The sequence below is a fragment of the Poecilia formosa genome, unplaced genomic scaffold, assembly GCF_000485575.1.
Source record: "Poecilia formosa unplaced genomic scaffold, Poecilia_formosa-5.1.2 Scaffold230, whole genome shotgun sequence".
NCBI classification, from domain to species: Eukaryota; Metazoa; Chordata; class Actinopteri; order Cyprinodontiformes; family Poeciliidae; genus Poecilia; species Poecilia formosa.
This window is the reverse complement of record NW_006800169.1, coordinates 474,581-492,920: the sequence shown is the minus strand read 5'-3', so window position 1 is coordinate 492,920 and position 18,340 is coordinate 474,581. Positions and strand designations below refer to the sequence as shown.

The window sequence follows — 18,340 nt, the reverse complement described above, 5'->3', positions numbered from 1 at the left end:
CAGTACAGCACACTTAAATACACCACTTAACTTACAGGAATCACTTCAGTTTCTGTATCTTGAATCTTCATCTATTGGAAGCCAGTAGAAAACAATTCACTGAATGGAGAAATAATCCAGGTTCCCTTTGAGAGCTTACAAAACACAAACCAGCTGAGGCCAAAGGTTAAAGTTCATCTGAAAAAACGTGCAGCCACCAACAGTACAACAAGTAGACAGGTTTGTAATAGGAGTGGGCATTTATAGTGTAGTATATAATTTCTCATGAAAAAATAACCATGATAAGAATTTTTTATCCAAATGATTAGGAACCAAAACAATCAGCTTTACTCAGGCTATCAAATCGGACTTAGCTAACATAATTGATCCTAAAGCAGCACTGCAGAACTTTGATGACTAACCCAAAAGATAATATTTATGATTATTGGTCATTGAAAAGGTTTGATTATTTTCCGATCAGGGAAAGCACCACTCTTCAGAGTGGAAGTTACCAAGTGAAAAAGATCCAGTTTGCCATTTTCAGCGGCAATGAGATGTTAGAGGAAGCAGAGAAGGTGCGAAAAGTTTATGGAATGAAAACTGTGTTTTCTATAGAGAGTTGAGTTAGGTAGTAACTAGTTACATTCACTAGTTACTTTCACTGAATTACATTTATAAGTACATTTTTTTGGGGGGAAAAAAGTACTTTGAGTATTTTTACTATGCTGTACATTTACTTCAGTAATCTTATCATGACATTGCTTCTCTTAATCGAGTAAAATTTCTGGATTCTCTACCCAGTGAATGAGGAACAATCATGTTTTAACCAAAAATTCACCACACAAACCAAGTTGTCGCACCAGACAACTTCCTGATTGGAAGGTTTTTTTTCACTGGAAGAAAATGCTTTAGAAAAAACTTTCCTTTAATTGTTATTTGTTACTTATCTTTACTGTTGACATTTTTGTCCTTAAAATATCAAAACTTCCACTTAACTTTCTATTTTGCTCCAGCTGATAATACCATTTTTAAATATTAAAAGACTGATCATTTGATCAGTTACTCAATAATTGAGTTGACTTTTTACTAAATAGTTTTTTTTTTACTCGAGTAATTTCTTGGATGGCTACTTTTTAGTTGTACTCTAGTAAAAAAAACATATTGAAGTAGTACTACTTCTACTTGATTACAACTTTTGGGTGCTCTGCCCACCTATGCTATGGAGGCATGTTGGGGGATTTTTATTCTGGCGACAACAAAAAGGAGTAATTCTTTAGAAAATTAGGGGAAGCTCAAAGTACTACATGAAAGTTGCTCTGTTTTATCCATTTGAAGAGTAGAGTTCTACTGATCATGGAACACACTAGATTAGAAAATTTTGTCAGTCTTTTAGAAATCTTACTATTATGGTAAACGTCCACCACTTCCATTGGAAAACCAAAGAGAGACTGAATACAATACAAGTCGTTAAAAACCATTTGAAATGAAAGATCTGTAATTATCTTTGTTTTAAAATATTACTGAAATCCTGTTTAACCGTAATGCTGTGTGACTGATTTCTCTCTCACACACTCTGTGAGGTCGCCTCAGATCGAAATGTGAATTATTAATGATAACGACTGACAATGACAGAAAATCTCCTGTGGAGTTACAATAAACGAATGAATAATTTAACATTTTAACACACAACAGTCAATATCCATCAACTTTCTATTCTATACAGGAGGGGAAACAAAGTATTTCTGTGCCATTTATATTTAGTTTTTAAAAAGAGAAAACTGAAATCAGCTGCCACAAGTGATCAGATGAGTGTGTCTCTATTAGCTTATGACAAAGTGCCTACATATGAAAAATCATTGAGTCTGACATCACACAGCTTGCTGTGTGCAGATTAATGATTAAAAAAATATCACATTTCATTATGTAGCTTCAGCTGGTGTAATGAAGAAGCCTGTTTCAAATGGGAATGTTTTTCAAGAGCATATTTTGTGTTTTTTGGTCTAAGGTTGCTGTGGTAGGCAGCCACATCCACACAGTTAGCTAAAGAAAAAAGACTCTAATAAGTAATAAACTGTTTTTCATACTTTCATTATCACTATAGTACCACAAAATATCAAGATAAAATTTTGAAGTCAACGTCACCCACCTCTTTTTTTGATACATTCATCTAAATCATTGAAAAGGGTTGAAACTTCAATACAAACTTTTTGCTAATAGTAACAAAATCATAACACTAGTAACAAATATGCCTTGTTTCACTTTTAACGTGATTCAATGTAAACTGAAGAATAATAATAACCCTAGTAGCTCGGATTTTAAAATGCTATCTAGATATTTTGAATGTTTTAAACTTAAGTTTATTTTCTTGCCATACAGGTTCACCTACAACGTGTTTATTTAAGACCACCGAACTGTAATACCAAACTTGGGACGTCTGCTTCTGGGGCTGACGTCACTCAAATGAAACCACATTAACCGCGGTTCTGAGTATTGATACTCAACAAGAAGACACTCCGTTTGCACCGTTTAAAACCGTGAGGCATTTTTTTTCCTGTTAAACTAGAGTTTTCCTGACGACAGTGGTACAGCTGGCTACAAGTTTAACCAGTTTAAAAAGTTTCTGACCAGTTCTTCACTAAACATAACCGCTGTCTACATTACATTACGTTTACTCCATCCATATAGCTGATATCTGCAAACAATACAAGACGGGAACTCCTCACTAGAGTTTAGAGAAGAGTCGTTAACTGTAAGGTTATATCAGAACCAAACGTTAACTATAATTTATTTGGAGATAAAGCAGCGCTACGTTTAATGTGTTTTCACGTGAGCTGCATAAATTTAACACGAAAACGTTCACAAAACAAAATAACCTGCTTAAATGTTGAATATTACATGATAACTTAGTTTGGATAATTGTTTCCCAGGCCTCAATCCATGGAAAGCTCCAAGACAGTCCTCTGGGATCAGTCGGCGGCCTTGTAGCTCAACAGAACTCTACGGAACCACGAAGGACCTGCTTTTATGAAATAAAACTCTTTGCTAACTTATTAATGCATCTCTCGGCGGGGTTTGCGCACTTTTCGCAACAGTTGTCAACTTTTCCTACCTGCACGGAATCAGCAGCCATCTTGGATTCGCCTTTGAATCAAATCCTACGGGGAGAGCAGTGAGGGGCGGTGGGACTCCAAAAACAGGACTTGTTTTAAGTTTCCCTCTCTGGCGACAGAAAGACGGGATTATTTTGGCCAAACCATCGCTCTTCTGGGTAACACGGGGCTTCCCATGCCGTCTTCACACTTCTTTGACGCGGCCTCACCGTCCCGATAGAGTCCCAGAGGGTGGACTGGCGCTCAGATGTAAAAAAAAAAAAAAAAAAAAAAAAAAAGCTACGGCAGAAATCTGTCCCACTGTAGCTGGAGAATGGAAGCGTCCGCCCAGAGGAGCCGTAGTGCTGCGGCAGAGGCTCCCACTGCTGGACTGCTCTGCCCGGACAGTGACGCACGTGATCCACAACTTCCAGCGCACGAGCCTTACCTACTTGCGCTAACCTGCCACCAACCTGAGGAAAACACCAACATGGAAGTTATGAGTAATGAGGTGCTTCACTTTCTGACATTAGATTAAATTCTGCTAAACAGTGGAAAGAATAGTCTCATAATAATACTCATAATTTCATCATGAGATAAAAAGCAATAATGAGGATAAAACTAAGATTTGTTATTGAATAAAACTGGATAAATGATAACTTCAGGAAAAAAAAGTTTAACCCCTAAAATAAAACTGAAGCCTACACCAAAGTTAAGAGCAAAAAAACCTACTGGTTTGACAAATATTTATTAAAGTAGGGAGTTAAGCCGGTCAGAGGCATAAGCAATCTTTGTGCCTGTGTGACAAGTTTGATTTTTCACCTGGGGGTGAAAAATGTAGGCAAAGTTACATTAATAGCATTACAATTTAAAGTTAATTTATTAGTTTCTCCTTGTGAACACATTTCATGGACAACAAAGCTGCTCGTACAGAAATCAGTAAGAGGCATTTTCCACAGCGGCTTAAATTTTGTTTTTTCAACTTGTGGTAAGCAACAGAAAATTAAATCACTCTGAGGTTATTCCTATTTATTCATAAAAGCTGATTCTTTTGTAGCCAAAGAAAATGTGATGGGTGGGGTTCCTGATATCTCAGTATGTTACATGTTAAACAAAAAAATAAAAAAAATGGTTTGATTTTGAAACTGATGCAACACTAATCACAGATGATACAGTGTGGACTGTTTCTGTTGTAAAATAGCCAACAGTTTTGCTGATGCACAGTTTTATGGATTTCTGGATGAAAAACAAACCACTCGACCAAGCTTCTTCAGAATTTACAGTACTTCCTGTTGTTCTGCGGTAGCTGCTAGTTTAGAAGAAGATCAACATCATCTGGGTTGATCCCACAAATTTATATCATTTGTAAATTCCAAATTGGAAACTGTTGCGAATTGCACTTAAAACTAAGAATAAATAAAAAATGGGTAACACTTTATTTGAAGGGGGTTGAATAAGACTGACATGACACCGTCATAAACACATGTCATGAACATCAATAAGCCTTCATGAATATTTATGACTGTGGTTATAAAGCGTCATTCGGTAAATTATGACACTTTTAATACAAAGTTGACATTATTCAAAATGTCTTTGTTATGACAACTTGACATTAACCAATAAATCATTACTGATATAAATTTGTTATAAAAGTATTACTGATTGCACTTTAAAAATTAGGTAACTTTATGTTATTAAAGGTAAAGTTTAAACAGTAATGATTTCTTAGTTAATGTCAAGTTGTCATAACAAAGACATTTTGAATAATGTCAACTTTGTATTAAAAGTGTCATAATTTACCGAATGACGCTTTATAACCACAGTCATAAATATTCATGAAGGCTTATTGATGTTCATGACATGTGTTTATGACGGTGTCATGTCAGTCTTATTCAATCCCCTTCAAATAAAGTGTTACCAAAAAATGTAGTATTTTCAAAACTACACATACATTGTGGTGTGGACAATAGTTTTTCATGTTTCGTCACATTTCAATCACAAACTTTGTGACATTTTATAAGGATCTTATGTGAGACCAACACAACTTAGAGTAGCGTGAACTGAAAGGAAACTAATACATGGTTATCAAAGTTGTTTTTTTTTTTGTTTTTTTTTTACAAATAAAAATCTAGAAATTGTGATATTTATTTGTATTTAATCCCTCCTTTCTCTGATAATATCAAATATAGCCGCCTTCAGAAGACAACCAATTAGTGAATAGAGTGCACCGGCGTGTAATTTAACCGTAGTCTAAATACAGCTTTTCTATGAAGACCTCACTGGTTTGTTGTAGAACATATTGGAGAACATGACATGAACACCAACAGCAGCATGAAGACCCAGGAGAACAACAGGCAGGTCAGAAAGAGACAAAGATATAGATGTTAAAAGCACAGGTAGGTTCTAAAATAATATCCACCGCTTTGAGTAGCTGACAAATTAATAATGATGCAGTTATTATGGGAATAATGAAAAACATCCAACACCTGAAGGTAACATACTCGATTGTGTTATGAAAAGGCACTATGTTCCTGAAAAATATATAATACTGCCCTTATAAGTTTATTAGAAATAAAAATCTGTAGTGTGACCTGTTAGAGGATGCGGAAAACTGGAGCTATATATTTAGGCTCAGAGCCAAATCCTCAGCATCCTGTCTGACAGAGATTTTCATTTCCAATAAAATAACAGAAAATCATCCATTCTTCCAATTCACAACTATGTGGACTGTTTCTTTTTTTCTTGTTCTATCTCATAAAACCAGATTAAAAAGTCATCATAGTTGATGGTTGTCAAGGGACATCATTGAAAAACTTTGAGGGGTGTAAATACCTGAGCTCTGCAAAAGCAGCACATCATAAAATTGTTCCTCATATCCATAATATTTGACTGAGCTTCACTTGGCACCATCAAACGGGTCATAAAATGTACATATTTATTGCAAATTTATGTAATTTAAAGAAAATAAATGTGTTGTACTTGCTGTTGGGTGGGTCATGCTCTGAAAAGCATTCAGTCTGTGTAATAAATTAAAAGCAATGTCATTCTGGATTAATTTAAAAGCCTCATCTATTGCAGCCAGTTTGTAACTTCATACCAATCCCTTGTAATAAATCTTGCAATAAATAGCTGACTGTAATTGAAGCTTCTCCAGAGAAGAAGTGGAGGAAGTGCACTGTTTTTGTTTATTTGGGTCAAAGGGTCAAAACGGGGATGCCGTAACGAGAGAGAGATCTGAGATTATGGGGATGAGTCCAATAGCTGATGATGTCTGTTCAGGGATTATCTGAGAGCAACGAAGAGAACCTCTGATCAGCAGCAGCAGCAGAGGCTCGTATAAACTTCTCCTGACCTGAGCTGACTCCTCTCACGTGAACATGGGTCAAATTTAGAGTCTGCCATTCATGATGGATCAGCTACAGCTTCTCTGTGGGGGAATATTCTGCATGTACATAGCGGCAGACCTAACCAGAGTATGAAACATGTAGAAAATAATCATGTTGAAGACAAAAATCTAAGAATTTATCCATGACTCTTAAAAACAAACAACAGTGGTGCCTGTGGTCATCGGGGCCCCGAGGGCCCCAGGGCCCCGAGCAGTGGCTCCAGTTTGGGGGTGACTGGAGCAGTGGCTAAAACAGATCCCAGGAACAACATCAGACATCTCAGTCCAGAAATGTGCAGTTCTAGGCACAGCCAAGATACTGCGCAGAACCCTCAAGCTCCCAGGCCTCTGGAAGAGGACCCGAGCTCAGAGGATGAAAGAGACCACCCACGGAGGGTGAGAGGGGAATTTTTTATATATATATATATACACCATAGTAAAAATGTTTAATTTGGCTAGATTATTTTTCTAGCCAAATAAAATTTATAAAATAAAAAAAAATGTATAAATTTTATTTGGCTAGAAAATAATCTAGCCAAATTAAAAAAATTTTACTATGGTTTATGAGCACACAATACAGAAATGGCAAATAAGTACTCAAGTTTTTTTTTCTATCACTGGTTTCTGATGAGAAAATTCATTAGAATTCAGATTCTGATCTTTTATCTGATGAAATAAAAGGACAAAATCTGAATCTTTAAACTATCCTCCTTCCCATGTGTAATATTCATTCTTCTATACTTACCCAGACTTGATATCAAATTCTGTACTTTTGAAGATTGCAGCGACCTTTCTACAGATCTGAAGAGCTCTCAAACAACTGAAGTGGAAATAACAAGTAATAAGTACACACGTACACACACACACACACACACACACACACACACACACACACACACACACACAGGAGCTTGCATGGCAGCTTGTTATCGCTGAAGGACATGAGTCTTGTATTGGATCAGCCACCCTAGTGGCTTTCTATCTGTCTAATCCCGGCTATGTAGAAACTGGCGCTGGAGCACAGACATTTGCATGGAATAAGAAAATAATTAAAACAACACAGAATCTCATGAAAGTCTTTTGTGTATTTTTTTTTTGTCAGAACCAAATTAAAAACACACGACAGCCAGTGTTGTATTTCTGTCCCTTCACACAACGCTGCAAAGCAATGAGAACCGGAGAAAAGGCACACAAAACCGAATGGATTCTACAGCTGATCAGTCCGCAGTCCTTTAAGTACATAATGTGGCATTATGTGTCCATAATGTGACACAAGCTAAACTCACAGATAAACATGTTATCCTCTTTGTGTGGCTAGTTTATTCTAAAAACGATCGGGTTTATGCAGTGCTAATCAGCTGAGCATCGGAGTGAGATTTAAAAATCTGCTGGTAATCTGTATATAATGTTTGTTGCCTTGGTAACATAATCTCCTATAGTAAACATTTTTGAAGATGGCATGGTGAAACAAGCTTTTATGGTTAAAAGATACCTTACATTACAAAGGTCCTGCTTTGTTTCCAGCTTCCAGTGGAAATGACATTTCTCTGCTGTAGTTCTCTACAAATTCAGGCAAAAACAACATAGAAAATACAACTAAAGAGAGTAAATGTTGTTTTACTTTGCAGCAGCAAAAAATAAAATACAGGTATGACACAAAATAATTAATTCATGATTTGGCTTATAGAGGTCTAAATGTGCCATCATTCAATCTAAAAAAGTAATCAAATAATTGCTCCAATCAGGGCCGGCCCAAAGTTATATGGGGCCTTAAGCAGAACTTGATTTGGGGCCCATCCTCCTACTCAGAATATCAGCACCAGTAACAGCAGTTTGATCCAGACATGGTGAAATTTGGGAGAAGGGGCAGGGCAAACTAAAGCTCAAACACATAGAAAAGGTGAAAGTTGTGGCATCAGATTGTAATTCCATAATTTATTCCTCAAAATTGAGTGATTCCATAATTCATTGTTCTGCTTGATTAAAAAAAAATCAATTTAATAACAACAATATATTTTTTTTTCTAATGCTTAATGTAATTTTTTCTGCTTTATTTTATTTATTTATTTTGCTGATGATTAACCTGTGATTATAGGGTCCATATTTTTATGCCAGGAGATGTTTCTACAATGAAATAGATTGATAACAAAAAAAATTTACATCAAGTTCCTGCCAAGCTGTAGGAGAAAAAAAGGAAAAGAAAAAAGAAAGAAGCAAATTTTTAGTCACTTTAAATTTCAGCCACATCACAAACAAAATGTTGGCTGAGGGGTGATCCTAGACAAGAAATGCTCAAAATTAAATATAATCATAAGTTACTTTAGAGATGCACAGAGAAATTGGCTGGTGACCAGTTGGTGGTCAGAAGCCTTGAAATCTGAAAGATTCCACTGACAGCAACGTTCTTCAGTGCTGAAGGGAAGAAGTGTGGAGGGAAGAAGACTCAAAATTTAGCTTTTTTCACAGAAGCATTGAGATGTTTTGAAATGGAGGAAGCACAAAAGAGAGCAAGCGGCTTTTTAAAAACAGAAAAACTATCTCCTGCCAGCCGGTCATTCAGACTGCGGCAACACAGAGCCAGACCTCACTGGGTGCTGATGGTTTCACTGGTACCGTGCTTGTCGTATCTTATTTTTCTGTTTAAATTATTTGTTATTTTTGTGTGCAGCACTTTGACCAACAGCAGTTGTTCTTAAATATAAATCAATCTTAATTTAATTTGATGCTGGCAAATATTTCCAATAGGAATAGCCAATTCCCTAATTGATAAGAACAAATAACGATTAACTATTGTCATTTAAGGTGATATCATGCACTAATCGTTTGCAAACCTAACAAAGCAAAGCATTCCACTGTTGCTCCAGAAAAGCATCAATACAGATCAAAATATTTGAGAAGATGATTGTGTTGTGCTGTAGTTTCACAAATAATGTACTGAATACACACCGACACTCCTTTTTAACCTAGCAAAGCTAACTAAGCTAACCATGCTGATGGCTAACAAAACACAGCCAAAAGAATTCAAATCCCTCCGTAATCCCTTTTGTCTGTTTGTGGCTGACAAAATCCTGCTTTACAGCGACTTCTTTCTCTGTCTCACACACACAGTGTGACATCACCTCTGCTCTGAACATAAATAATTAGCGACCTTTCCAGTCTTTTTTATATGCAAACTAATTTGAACGCTGTTAAAAAAAAGTAGTTCTAAGTAGTTCATAAAGAAAATCAGACCAAAATTGGTACTTGCAGGTCAAAACAATTTACAAAAATTGCTGATGGGGCTCAGCGGTAAAGTGTGACCCAGGTATGGAGGCCTTAGTTCGATGACCTTTGCTGCATGTCTTCCCTCTCTCGTAACATTCTTTCCTGTCTGACAACTGCTAAATAAAGGCCACTAGAGCCAACAAAATCTTAAAAAAAATAAATAAATAAAATAAAATTGTTGATCGTGAATCGGCCCCAGACCGCTGATTGGTGCATCTCTACAAGTTATACGACCCACTGTGCGAGAACGAAATGGATTGAAATGTTTAGAGAAATTGTAATGTTCTGACACACTCCAGTAACATTAAGTGTAAAAGCATCCTTCATTTACAAGAGTCACACATCAAGTAAAGTATAAAACACACACACCTGGCCCAGTAAATAGTCCAATAAAACAAACAAAATAAACCCAGACAAATGTTCTTTAGGTTTAAGAAAGTATTCAGCTTTTTACTGTTACTGTCTCTTTAAGTTAGTCACTGTGGTGAGGCATGTAGATGTCATCTCACTGTGGAAAATGTCAGTCCTCACATATGAACAATAAATCATTGTAAAGAGCTAAAATACAACCAAACACAATCAAACAGTACAGAGCCAGTGATTTTTTTCCCCCCCCTCAGGTTAAGTGAAGAGCCAGGTCCAAACCGGATCCATGGTCCAGTCAGGGCTCCTCTGATTTTGTTTAGAAGGAAAACAGAGTGGAGAAGCTGCAGAGGATAACCTGCTGATGAAATACAAGCTCCCCAACCAGCCAGCCGAGCCAGAGACAGACCCGTCACATAGCAGAGCCACGTTAAGTCCTCCATTACAAATCTAGCAAATCAATGGCTTGCTAGATTTTCTCTCCGCTTCCGTTTCCTCAGAATGAGTCAGCTTAAAACACACAGGAGACTCTAAAATCGCTCTTCTGAGAGTCCCCTCTTCAGTTTTTGGGATAGATTTTCTCATAGAAGAAATTTTGAGCCAGCATGTAGAGTTCCCCATCCTTTTCTCTGACAGCGTGGGCTCTGACGAACTGGAACTGCTCCAGCGCAAACTCATAGAAGTCGTTCTCCATCTTCCAGATGGCCGACTGCTGCAGCTTGGCGATGGATTCCTTAGTGGGTGGCTTTTTCTCACTGGTCCTCCTCAAGTGGGATTTCTTTCCTTTAAGACGAGAAGATACAAGTTAGGTGTCTGTTTTTTTTTTTTTGCTGTGTTTTTAGTTAGTTTGCCTTTCCCGACTAAACCAGGAGTGGTGCGCTCAGAGTGATGTGTTAGAAGGTTTAAAAAGTTCACTTTAATTTTTTGCAACTTTTTCCACATGTTTGCTGTGTTTCGTTTACAGTTTGTGAGGCTTTTTTCTAACCAAGAAGGAAAAGAATTGTGGAAATAAAAGTCACTGTGTTGACAGATTCTCAGTTTTGGGTAGATGGTCATGCCGTTCTCTGTCAATTTCACAAGTTAGGATATTATTTTCTAACCTATCCACCATTAAAACCTCCGATTTACCTGATTTATTTCTATTGTCTGAGAAATGACTGAATTACTCAAATTACACACAGAGGGACTCAGTTTCTAACAAGTTAAATTCTGAAGGCATATCACAGTAAAAGGGGTCTGAATAAACTGTAATTTAAAGAATGTTGAGTAATTAATGTGGTAAATTATTAAACATTTTCCTTCCACTTCAACATTAAATACATTACCTGGCCACAAAAAGGCAACACACTAATAACTGGTCAGAACACATTTAGCTGTGGAATATATCAGGAAAAAAACATTTATTGATGGAATCAAATGGTGATTCAGTAAATATTGATCCCAAAGGGAAATTAAATGTTGTTGTAACTCATATTGATTCAAATTCTTCAAAGAGTTACTGTAAATGGTGATGACTGTGGGCAAGAAAGATCTCCTGTAGCTGCCTGTATAACAGTGAATATGAAGAAGCCTCTGACTGAAATTGTTTTTAAAAACTATCTCACAAAGATTGTCAGGGTTGTCCATAATTTTCTTGAATTTATGTAAAATCTTTCTTTGCATCATCATCATCATCATCATCATCATCATCATCTCCTCCACAGACGTCAACGGAACAGAACCAGCCAACTTCACCGGGTGAGGTGGGTTACTACGGTTACGGAGTTGTTGGGTGAAAGTACAACTCTGGAAAAAAATTTCAGAGCTCACTGCACTGAACCCCATTGAAAACCTCCTGGTTATTCCACCAAATATTAATGTCTGAACTCTTCCTGAGTTAAAACATTAGCATTGTTGTTTCTGAATGAATATTAACTTGTTTTCTTTGCATCTTTTTCATTATTTTGACCATTTTTCATTTTCTGCAAATTAAAACTAAATTTTTGCTTGGAATTTCAGAGACATGTTGTCAGTACCTCATAGAACAAAAGAACAATGTTCGTTTTACTCAGATATATACCTATAAAAAGTAAAATCAGAGAATTTTGAGTGGTCTCTTAATTTTTTCCAGAATATTTTATATACTCATATTTTTTTTGGGGGGGGAGCTAGGAGAGGGAAGACTTATGCCATTGGAGGAAGGTGACATCATAATGTATGTAGAAATGCTCTCTGGAATGAGTTAGGAGTTTCTCCCGCTGCATCTTAAGAATCTGTCCTTTTGAAGTCTGGCTATTTGATTAAATATTTAAGATTGGGATTTTTTCCCTCCAGTTAGATTAAAAAGAAAAAAAAAACTATGATAGTTGTTTATTCCAGCAAAAGGGGTAGAGACGATACCAGGATTTAACGACAGAGTAAAACTTGCGCTACCCGTTTTGTACAGCTCTGTGGCTCCTCTGAAGAACCGTGGCAACGCAGCCTCCAGCATCATCACAAAGTCCTCCAGCTCCTCGGTGACTCCCACCAGCATGTACTCATTCACCAGGTTGTATTTGGCCTGCTCCAGCGCCCACTGGCTGCCCACATTCCTGCACACATCAAGTTTTGTTTGGGTTGACAGGGAGAAAAGCAAGATAAGACCATTTCTGTTCCGGTTGTTGCTCACACAACTATAAAAATAAAAATATGCAGTTATAGGAGCAGGGATGGAGGGGAGGGATGACGCTGCGGATAGGAACATATCAGGAGTGAGACGCCACCAACACATGCGTCGAGAGAGATGAAGCTAAGAGTGTGTTGTGAGCCCAGAGGACAAAATGGAGGCTGAGGAAAAAAACAGCTGCTTTTCAGATGTTTCTCAGTTTGTTTCAGCTTTCCATCCTGTTCTGTAGAGAAGAGAGTAAAAGGTGTCAGAGAGTCAGAGCAGGAATAAAAGCAATGCCAAAGGTGAGATGGTTACATAAATAGAGAGATGAGGTCAAAGGTGAAAGTACTGAAAGATCCTGGGAGGATAAAGCTGACAAAGCTGCTGCTTAGAAACTATTTTACAAGTTAAATAACAAAACGATAGAGAAAAAAATATATATGTACGAAACATTTATCTTGTCCTTTTTAAAGCAAGGAAGCAGAAAAAAAACAGAAATGTAAAAGAAGTGGAAAAATTAGGAAGCATCTTATAGTAGCTGGTAAAAATGTTCAAAGATCGATGTTTATTCTTAAATTAGACAATGGTAATGTGGTAATTGGTAATTTTATTCATTAAATAAAACAACCAAAATGTTTTATGATTGTGAAAAAAAGACTAAACACTGGTCTTACTAAAATATTTATATTACTTAATTTTTATCTGCATCGTTAAAATTTGCATTATTATCCATATGTCTATACAGCTGAAATCAGAATAATCAAATAAAAATTACATACACACACACACACACACACACACACGCACACACACACACCCACACACACACACACACCCTTTTCCTAACCCTAACCATCACATACCTAACCCTAACCAAAACTCAATTCAGACCTTAGCCCTAACTCTGACCCCTGACCCAAAAACAGGGTTTCCCCTCGTGGGGACCAGGCTCCGGTCCCCACGAGGAGCAATTGGTCCCCACAACGTAGTATATGTCAGGAAAATAGTCCCCACAAGGTATTACAAAGAAGGACGCACGCACGCACGCACGCACGCACACACACACACACACACACACACACACACACACACTGTCTGAAGTTAAAACAGACCACAAACTTCTCTCACCTTAGATCAGTCAAAATGACCAAACATTTCTATTTGCTAAATGTTGGAAAACTTATTGAGAAGATTTTTACACATTTTTTTTGTAACTTTCTTTGAATTTAGAAGTTTACATCAGTTAAGTCATACAGTTTAAATCCCTGATGCTGACCAAATGCATGTAAACTTCGGAATTCGAAGAAAGTTACAAAAGTTCTCAATAAAAGTTTTCTAACATTTAGAAAATATAAATAATTTTGGTACTTCTGACTGACCTAAAACAAGGGAGGTTTGGTCTGATTTCACTTCAGACAGGGAGAAAAAAAATATGCGTGTGTATTTTTATTTGCTGTATGTAAACTTCTAGTTTCAGCTGGATGTGTTTATTTCTTGAGCACAGTTTTGGTTCCATCCCAAATAAATACACTGCTGACTACAAAAAAGCATAATGCAGAATTCACATCAAATAAAGTAACATTCACAGTCAACTGGAGTAAAGGAAAATGTCAGCGTGTGCCACAGGGTAGAATGTGGAGATTGTTTTGTCGAGTGTGGCTGCTTTCAGGATGTATTCACCAACTATTACTATTTGACATCGGTCAACAAAAATGACATCATGACATACATTTTGCTTTTTTCTCCTATAACAGTTTTCAGTGCTACCCAGACATATTCAGTAATCCATACTTCTAAGCTCAAATTGCAGGATTCTTTTCTCCAGTTCGTTTTATAAAAAATCTGGACATTTCACTATAAAAATATTCACTTCAAACTGCTCATTTGTAGGAGACACAAATAAAGAAGTAGTATAATTAAGTGCTGAAACTGTTTTTATTTATTTATTTTTCCATTTTCAGTATAGTATTTTTTCATTGTTGTTGATGGACATGGAGGTCCACGACTCTCTTTTGATTTTCCATGTTGTCACACAAAGAAACAGAAAGTTTGAGTAGTTCCCTTGAACTACTACATCCTAGTGTTCGTCCAGTTAACTTATCCTAATATGTGAACTTCATAAAAACTCTTAAAGGGGCAGTACTCCACCAGGTGTTTGCTAATTGCTGCTGGCTAGTCTGAAGGAGCTGAGGGGGGACTTGCAGGGGCAAAACTCCAGGTATGATTAGGGAATAACATTATAAAATGATGTAAAGTCCAAAAAAGTTGACTTTACATAATATGTCCTTTAATGTTTCAACATTTTACAATTAGCGATAAAGTTGGTAATCCTAACTAACCAAAGACAGGACGCCTTTACTCTGATTTAATGTCAGACAGTGAGGAGAAAAAGCTGGTCGTTTTCACAGTGTACAGCTGAATATCTGGTTTCAGCTGTACTAGCCTCAGGTTGAGTTTAGTCTAAGAGTTATTAATGTCCAGTGTTTCCACTGAACGATAAACAGAATGTTTGCTGTCAAAGAGGAATAAAGAGTGAAACTGGAACTCTTACCAGCATTCAGAATAGTGACCGCAGAAAAAGGGGATCTGGAGCCAGAGTTTCTCAGGAGCACAGTCCGATCCGCCGGCTGACACGCACTCATCAAACGTCTGAAACAAATACGCACAAAACACATCAGGGGACAAAGCCGTGCATCTTTTTGACCCTTTCTTAATTATCTATGTCCAAACATGCATTCAGAGCATCATCTGACATCAATATGACTCAGCAGAAAAGTGGAACAGAGAGGAAGCAGGCTTCAGAGGGGAATGTTGGCATGTTTTTTTTTTTTTTTACCTTCTTGTCTCCTTGTTTCCTGCGCCTCAGGCCGGGTCTGTAGTCGTCCCCAAACCGCAGGAAGTAATAATAAGACACCAGCCTCTCGATGGGGTCTCTGATCAGGTTAATGTAGATGGGCTTCCTCTTCACTCCAAACCTGAGGAGGATTCACTGAGTCAGGCAACTGGAAGAAGCTCGAGAGTAAAACCAATTTTACCATGGGGAACAAGAAATGTAAAATTTGAAGTACAGATGCACCAATCCCATGTTAATGTCTGTATCGGTCCAGATATTGAAAAAAAATCTATATGGGGTATTGTGACGCTGTGCCCAATAAATAAAGACAGATCTATTCAGTCTATTTTTATGCTTTGTACTCAGAGCAACGTCATGCTTTATTATTTAATTTAAATGTTTAGAATTCCTAATTGCACTTTCTGAACCATTTGTTGGAGTTTATTTTACATGTCTGACCAACCTAGTCAATCTGTTGTTTTTGTCAATTTCAGTTTCTTTATTATTTATTTCACACTGGCTGTTCTACTCCTAACTGCACTGACTGAATTAAATGAAAGTTGTTTTGTTTTACATATTTGTCCAAACCTGTGAAGCTAGCTCAGGTGTGTGAAGCCACAGCTGAACCAGAAATAGCTAAAGATTGGACTGTTTGCTCAGTGGTCCAAAGTCCATTTTATTTTTAGATGGAAATAAAGTTTGCATTTTGTTTAGAAATGAAGATTCCAGAGTCTGAAGGAAACGTAGAGAGGCTCAGAATCCATGTTGCTTTCAGTCCAGTGTGACTATTCCATAATCAGTTATATTTTGGGTCACCATGTCATTTCCTGGTTCTGGTCCTCTGGGTTTTCTTAACTTCACAGTCAACACAGTCGGCTAGCAGGACATTTTAGAGAACTTCATGCTTCCTTCTGCTGACAAGCTTTCTGGGGACGCAGGTTTCATTTTCCAACAAGATTTGGAACGTGTCTGCTTTACCAAAATCCAGCATGAACATGTCCTAATCTCTGATTGGTGAATCCAGCCGGGCATTGTCAAGTAAACACATGTCTTTGTGTGTAATGAGTTTATATCTGATTATTTACTTTCACTCTTTAAACTGAACTATTGCAACAACATTTTCATGATATTCCAAATTAATGGGACGAGCATGCCCCCATTCACAGTTTGAAGCTTGGATCCCTAAGTGACCACTAGGGGGAGTAAAAGACCCAAACGGTCAGCAGGTTGGATTTCCTAGTATATAATCAGCCTGCCATCATAAACATGAACAGAAATGATTTCTTTACTTGGTAAAATCCAGGAAGGAGACGTGTCCGTGGTAAAACGCAGGCTTCATTTCCCTCCATTCAGTCACGTTCTTTACAAACCGCACCTGAACACACCAGAAAATGCTGATTACGCCAGAGCCTGTCTGTCTGTCACACTGTATTAAACCAGAGTCTGTCTGTCTGTCTGTCACACTGTATTAAACCAGAGTCTGTCTGTCTGTCTACCTGGTCCTGTATGGACATGACGGGGTTGTTTTTGGTGGTGTTGATGTGCAGCACATGGTAGTGGTTCTTCCCGCACAGGTCGTAGGCAATGTTGGTGAAGGAGGTGCTGGCGGTCTTGGGCACGCGGTTGTAGATGATGACCAAGTCGTCCTCGCTGTTGGTCAGTGCGGCCGCCGCCTCGCGCTCCCTCAGGCCGTCCTGCGTGTGCCGCTGCTCGATCTCCCGCACCTCGTGCCGGGCGATGGCTCGCTCTGCGGGAACAACAGGAAACCTGATGAAGCCTCACAGGATTCATCTGATTCTGATACTTTACGCGTGGGCCGCCGTTTGTAAAGTTACACAGTGAAAAAATTAACATCAATAATTCGGTTTATTTAGCCTGTCGGAAAGAAAATGAATGTGCTTATTGATTTTTCAACGTCATATTTTCCACCATTTTATTCATACATTTAGAGTTCCGAACTAAATATTTAGTTTTCAAATTAAATATTTAGTCCCAGGCTAAATTGTTAAGTCTAAGCTAAATGTTTAGTTTTCAAACTAGCTCCAAATTAAATGTTTATTTTACTAACTGAAAATTTTGTTCCAAACTATTTAGTTTAAAAAATATATTAAATATTTATTTTCCAAACTAAATATTCAGAAAGCTAGCTAAATATTTAGGTTTCTAACAAAAAATTAAATTAGTGAGCAGCGGATTACAGAGGTCACAAAACCCAGCTTATGTTTTGATATGCAACATCAGCTAAGCGGTAGGACAAAAACCTTTTCTTGGACCTAAATATTTAGTTGACAAGTTAAGTACTTCGTTCGGAAAATAAATATTTAGTTTGAAAATTAAATGTTTACTTTGGAAAAATACATATTTATATATTGAAGATACATATTTATCTTTCGAACTAAATATTTAAATGGGAAGTTAAATATTTAATCTACAAACTAAATATTTAGCTCCAAATTAAATATTTAGTTTAGAATTCTGGCCTTGAAAAATGAACAGCCATTTCTCAAATGGGTGCTCATTTCAAATCCATCCATTGTTGTGAGGGGTGCAGTAAAACAAATTATTGCTGTTAATTTTTTCAATGTTAACTTTACCAACGGCACGTCACATTTAAAATCCTGCACAGTAAGTCACTGTTGATAAAAGAGAAGCAGCCAGGTCTTGCTGATTGGAAACCATTGATCGGCTGATCATCAGAAAGCAGGATGGCCTCTGTAAAAGCTAATGTGGAGACAGTTTGTAGATATATTAATCAGGCTAGTGACAAAACCATGTGGCGAAGGAAAGCATTGATCTAAAAA

At 37.2% G+C, this 18,340-nt stretch overlaps 2 protein-coding genes across 2 annotated transcripts in view; both read right to left on the bottom strand.

Annotated features, from left to right (window-relative positions):
- The window catches only part of pkn2a (protein kinase N2a), a 39,151-nt gene extending 35,784 nt beyond the window's left edge, over positions 1-3,367 (bottom strand). The window contains exon 1 of the mRNA XM_007568727.2: positions 3,089-3,367. Within this exon, the coding sequence (XP_007568789.1) occupies positions 3,089-3,109 (21 nt within the window). The 5' untranslated portion in view covers positions 3,110-3,367. The remainder of the gene's footprint in view (positions 1-3,088) is intronic.
- Positions 3,368-7,520: 4,153 nt separating this feature from the next.
- The window catches only part of hs2st1a (heparan sulfate 2-O-sulfotransferase 1a), a 51,587-nt gene continuing 40,767 nt past the window's right edge, over positions 7,521-18,340 (bottom strand). Inside the window, exons 2-7 of the mRNA XM_007568726.2 lie at positions 17,036-17,286; positions 16,829-16,914; positions 15,543-15,681; positions 15,258-15,355; positions 12,493-12,650; positions 7,521-10,863 (exon numbers count right to left, since the gene is read on the bottom strand). Of these exons, the coding sequence (XP_007568788.1) occupies positions 10,640-10,863; positions 12,493-12,650; positions 15,258-15,355; positions 15,543-15,681; positions 16,829-16,914; positions 17,036-17,286 (956 nt within the window). The 3' untranslated portion in view covers positions 7,521-10,639. The remainder of the gene's footprint in view (positions 10,864-12,492; positions 12,651-15,257; positions 15,356-15,542; positions 15,682-16,828; positions 16,915-17,035; positions 17,287-18,340) is intronic.